Source organism: Pinus tabuliformis, chromosome 2_2, assembly GCF_031772625.1.
Source record: "Pinus tabuliformis cultivar Carrire ecotype Pingquan chromosome 2_2, CPIR1, whole genome shotgun sequence".
In the NCBI taxonomy this organism is placed as follows: Eukaryota; Viridiplantae; Streptophyta; class Pinopsida; order Pinales; family Pinaceae; genus Pinus; species Pinus tabuliformis.
Genome location: NC_142300.1, coordinates 22,822,982 through 22,828,656, shown reverse-complemented (window position 1 = coordinate 22,828,656; position 5,675 = coordinate 22,822,982). Strand labels below are relative to the sequence as shown.

The 5,675-nt window shown below is 46.4% G+C and overlaps 2 protein-coding genes across 2 annotated transcripts; both read left to right on the top strand.

The window, feature by feature from the left end:
* Nucleotides 1–1,441: 1,441 nt before the first annotated feature.
* LOC149191340 (uncharacterized) lies at nt 1,442–1,951 on the top strand. The gene has a single exon (XM_089406608.1). It carries the CDS (start codon nt 1,442–1,444, stop codon nt 1,949–1,951), a length of 510 nt encoding a protein of 169 aa, XP_089262734.1.
* Nucleotides 1,952–4,986: 3,035 nt separating this feature from the next.
* Nucleotides 4,987–5,454, top strand: LOC149191339 (uncharacterized). The gene has a single exon (XM_089406606.1). It carries the CDS (start codon nt 4,987–4,989, stop codon nt 5,452–5,454), a length of 468 nt encoding a protein of 155 aa, XP_089262732.1.
* The last annotated feature ends 221 nt before the right edge of the window (nt 5,455–5,675 follow it).

Genomic DNA, 5,675 nt, shown 5'->3' with positions numbered 1-5,675 from the left:
ATCGTATCTTCGAAGGAGGACCATATTTCTACAACTTTGCCGGACTATACATCACGTACTGGAGGCCAAACTTCGCTCCAGAACAGGAGGATTTCAAAAAAGTTCCAGTATGGATTCGCCTTCACTCTCTGCCTGTGGATTACTGGAACAAGCGAATCTTGGAGACCATAGGAAACCAGCTGGGAGTCTTCATCAAAGCCTCAAATCTAACATCACAAGGTAAGTACACTGCTTAAGCTAGAATCTGTGTTTACCTGGATATTTCAGGACCCCTCCCAGGCCATATGGAGCTGATCCACAGAGGAGTGCACTGGAAGCAAACCATTGATTATGAAAATATCCCATTCAGATGTCGAACCTGCCGCCAACATGGACATCTCAGCCACGGATGCCCTGTCAATCAACCACAGCCCAAAGCACAATAGGAACAAGTGGATACTCCAGCACCTGGCTTCACCCCCGCTTCAAGAAAGAATAAAGGGAATAGAAGCAAAAAGGCTCCAAAACAACCCACCAACACTACCCCCACTAATAAGACCTCCACCCAGCAAAATAGCTTTGAAATTTTGGGCAATCTTGACTCATCGGAGCACCCATCAGCTCCTCAGGCCCCCACTAATCATGATCTAACAGATTCAAGCCAACCCACGCCTACCACCAAAGCCCTAAGCTCAACCTCTGACCCAACCCATGCCCAGGCACCGCAACACCAACAGGACTCCTCTTCCCTCTAGAATATCACCAGCCAAACCTCAACGCAAACCCAACAACGCATAGAAATGCAATTAGATCAGCCCTCCACAACCCCCTCAAACAATCCTCTAGAGGAGATCCTTGGTGATCTAGATCTTCAAAAGGTCAACGAGCAATGGTCCAAATTAGGAGTCGATGCCATTCCTCAAGACCATTTGGAGAAGATAGAAATGGCCTACTTGCAGCTGGAATACATCAACCAGAATGCAGCCAAAAGGCAATGGGGAAATAGCAGCCAAACAGGTATACAAGCCAACATGGATCTGGATCAATATAAACCACAGGGACCAGGCAGAAAAAGAGGGCACAAATCCACAAGACAGCAGATACAAGAGCTGGGCAGACGCCTAATCAATGAGGGGAAAATCAGGGCATTGGTCCTTTCTGCTCCAAAGACTGCTCAATGAAAATCACAACCTGGAACATCAGGGGGCTCAACGGCACCTCCAAAAGAAGAATCTTGAAAAACTGCCTATTCTCACAGCACCCAGACATCGTCCTACTGCAAGAATCCAAATGCTCTTCCAAGAGCACAGAAACTCTCAAAAAACTTGTTTCCAACAGTCATCAATGCATCAGCATAGATGCAATCGGGCAAGCAGGAGGGTTGATCACATTCTGGAACAAAAGAAAATTCATAGTACAAAATGCTCTGTCCACCAAGCACTCTCTATCGATGATTTTTAACATGCCAGATTCAGGGCAATCAATTTGCATTACCAATGTATATGGACCCCAACGACTTCAGGAAAAGCTGGAGATGCTGCTAGACCTGGATGAAGTCAGACAACACCATGGGGCAGATCACTGGATTTTAGGAGGAGACTATAATATGATTACCAATCTAGCAGAGAAAAAGGGAGGCCTACGAAGATTGGATAAGGACTCGGAAGCATTCAACACTTTTATTGCTGCTTCCAAACTCATTGACATCCCCACCGTCAATGGTCTACATACCTGGAACAATAAGCAAGGAGGAAACCGACAGATAGCTTCAAGGCTTGACAGATTCCTCATGTCGGAATCCATTCTGTTGCAAAACATAGACATGGAGGCCAGCATTCTGCCCATAGGAGGATCTGATCACTGGCTAGTGCAGATCCACTTCACCAATTTGGATAAACCCCAAAACAGACCTTTCAGATTTGAGGCCTTTTGGACAGAGCACCCATCATTCATGCAGAATATACAAAACTAGTGGACTCAAGCCACCATAAGGAGCGACAACATCATGTACATAATCCAGCAAAAGCTCAAAACCATAAAGACCAACCTCAAACAATGGAACAAAGATACCTTTGGCGACATAATTCAAGCCAAAAGAGAACTTGAGGTAAAAATGGCGAACCTCTAGCAAACTTTGATCACAGAGGGGCCCAATGACAAGCGGAACACTCAAGAATCGATTCTGCAAAGGCAATGGGAAGAAAGACTAAAACAGGAAGAGCTACTCTGGAGACAGAAATCGAGAGTGCAATGGCTAAAACAGGGCGAGCGCAACACCAGCTTCTTTCACAAGTCTACCATCCAGAATAGAGCTTTTAATCGCATCCTATCCCTCAAGACTGCAGATGGTGATCAAGTCTTCTCAAGGGATCACATCGGATCTGAGCTCAACTCCTATTTCACCTCTCTTCTCAGCGAACCCCTTCAAGATCGATCCCAAGCCATAAAGAAAATTTTGGGGGCCATACCCAGCTTAGTTACAGAGGATCAAAACGCCCTGCTTCTAAGAGAGTTTACTGAGCAGGAGATTGAAGAAACCGTCTTCTCCATGGCCACGAACAAGGCCCCCAGACCTGATGGATTTACAATTGAATTCTTCAAGGCGTGCTGGCCCATTATTAAAGCTGACCTTCTTATTCTTGTAAGAAACTTTCACAGAACCAGGAAAGTCCTACCTGCCATCAATGCCACTTTCCTTACCTTAATTCCCAAATCGAACCAGGCTGACTCCCCTGACAAGTTCCGCCCCATAGCCCTTTGCAATATCCTCTATAAAATCCTTTCCAAATTGATGGCTGACAGACTTAAATCCGTCCTCCCCTCAATCATTTCTCAAGAGAAAATTGGCTACGTCGAAGGAAGACAGATCACTGACAGCATAATCCTCACCCAGGAAGTATTGCACTCTCTCAAAACAAACAGATCTCCAGGCATGTTAATCCAGCTTGATTTGTCCAAAGCCTTTGACAGAATCAGCTGGCAATACATGAAAGCAATCCTCCAAGCTTTTGGATTCAGTCAGCTATGGACAAACTGGATAATGGAACTGGTTTCAGGTGCCTTCTTCTCTATTCTACTAAATGGAGGACCCCTACAACCCTTCAGTCCATCCAGAGGTATAAGACAAGGAGACCCCCTGTCTCCTTTTCTCTTCATCATAATGGCAGAAGCGCTAGGAAGATCCTTAACCAAGGCAAAGTAGCAGAACCAACTCAAAGGCATCAAACTGATACACCAAGGACCCACTGTAACACATCAGCAATTCGTTGACGATACCATGCTCATGGGCGCCCCCACAGTACAGGAAGCTCGCACCATCAGCAAGGTGTTAAAAACCTTCTCGGAAGCCTCAGGTATGGAAATCAATCTAACCAAATCCAAACTTTTTTTCTTCAACACATCCATTCCTGTGCAGAGAAATCTCAGCAGAATTCTGAATATTCAAAAGAAATCCCTTCCAACCAAATACCTTGGTATACCGCTTTCGGAACATGCCTACAGATCGAGCAACTGGGAAGCCCTTCTCAAAAAAATGAGAGCTAGGCTAAGCAGCTAGACCCACCGGGCACTAAACATGGCCAGCATACTGATATTGATAAAGTCCATCCTTCAAACCATGCCAGCCTACATGTTCTCAGCACTTGCAGCCCCTAAGGTGGCTTACAAGACCATCTGAAACATTCAGCGCTCCTTTCTCTGGAATGGACCCTCTAAGAAATCCAAATGGGCCCTCCTCAAATGGATAGACATCTGCAAACCAAAAATGGAGGGAGGTTTGGGCCTCCGAGACCCTGAGATATTAAGCAAGGCCGTAGCAGCAAAAATCTGGTGGAGATGGGTTGAAAATCCTGACTCCCTCTAGGGCGCCCTGTGGAAAGCGAAGTATACAACCCAAATCAGGGACAAAGACCTCATCCAGCTTACAGGCACCACTCAAGGATCCCCAATCTGGAACAAAGCCTGGGAAAATAGACATATTGTTCAGCAGCATAGCTTCTGGGAAGTACGCCAAGGCAACACAGCCCTATTCTGGGAATATGCCTCGCAGCAGCTTCCAACCTTAGAACACCCAAACTGGAACACTCTTAAAAGAGCCATGCAGGAGGAAGGCAAGATTACGGTAGAAAACTACTGGCAACCAGCAAGCGAAGCAACCATATGGCAGAACTGGATTTCCAGAGAACAATGGCATACCCCAGCAGGCCCAAGGAATGTAGACCTTTTTCTACAAGACTTGGACAAAAGAAGAATCCTCAGATCCAACAAAGAGGACATCCAAAGATGGGGAAGTAACCCCAAAGGCACGTTCAATCTCAAAGAAGCTTATAAGCTCTTGGCGGCCTCCCCGGATCAGCAATCAGACCACAAATGGAAAACCCTATGGAGCAAAGGAACTTGGCCAAAAATCACACTTTTCTCTTGGCTAGACCTGCATAACAGGGCTCTCACATGGGACAACCTTCAGAAATGAGGTTTTGTAGGCCCTTCTCAATGTATGCTCTGCGAGAATGGTTCGGAAACGCTCAATCACCTGCTCAATACTTGTCCCACGGCTTGCTCTCTGTGGGATGACATGGCCATGGTCTTCAGACAATCAGATAGAGACAGAAACTCCATCCAAATTTCACTAAGCCAGTGGAGATCTTCCATATCCTCCAATCCCCTAGTCAACAGTGCCTGGAATCTAGTTCCGGGCACATTAGTTTGGATCCTATGGAAAGAGCGAAATGCAAGAATATTCAAAAACATAGCCACAGGAGTACACATGCTGATAAGGAAAGTTCGACTGCTCATCACAGAAACAGTCAACGCCATGGGCATACAGAAGATAGAGGGCAACACATCTCCAAACGAGGCAAGAATAATACAGATCCTACATCTTCAAACAAGGACCAACTCTGCTGGAAGGAACCAGACGTCAACAGGAACGACATAGGACAAATGGACCTTGCCCCCCTTTAACACATTCAAACTCAATTTCGACGGGGCTTCAAGACAAAACCCAGCATGGCAGGCTATGGGGGAGTAGTACGGGATCACACAGGAGCAATTCACCTCATCTATCACGGCAATCTCGGAGTGAACACCAATAACGCTGCAGAACTAATCGCTCTCCTCCAAGGCCTCACTCTGGTTGGTCGATACAAACTCCTACCTCTGATAGTGGAGGGTGATTCAGAGATAATAATAAGGCTGATCAGGAAACTTCAGATGGGCACACAGGTGCACAAAGTAACCCCAAGCTGGAGGCTGTCAGCAATACTAAAAGATCTCCAAGGCCAACTCTGCAACATGAAAGGGATCACCTTCCAAGCCGTTCGAAGGAAAGCAAACAAGCTAGCTGATGCATTGGCAAATGAAGGGATCGACTCCAATCTAGCAGAGTACCACAGCCTTTGGCAGGATCAGGAGGTGGGAGAACTCAAAGACAACTGCCACAATATCCAACAACCGGATCTGCAAGCACAAGCCTAGGGCACAAGGGGTCCTCGTTACAGGAAACCATGGAAAACTCAATCAATGCCCAATTGATTATGAGCAAATCACGCCCAAGGGAGAACACAACCAACAGGATTGGGCAAAATCAAGCAGAATCCCGTCACACCGGTCTCTGGAAATGAAAATCCACTTTGCAGAATGCTCGATCACAATCTTCAGACAGCGCAGCTCTGTGCTGACCGGACTTTCTGGGCATG

Coding starts and splice junctions, on each gene's coding strand:
- LOC149191340 (XM_089406608.1), top strand. CDS start 1,442: ATGCCAGATTCAGGGCAATCAATTTGCATTACCAATGTATATGGACCC.
- LOC149191339 (XM_089406606.1), top strand. CDS start 4,987: ATGGCAGGCTATGGGGGAGTAGTACGGGATCACACAGGAGCAATTCAC.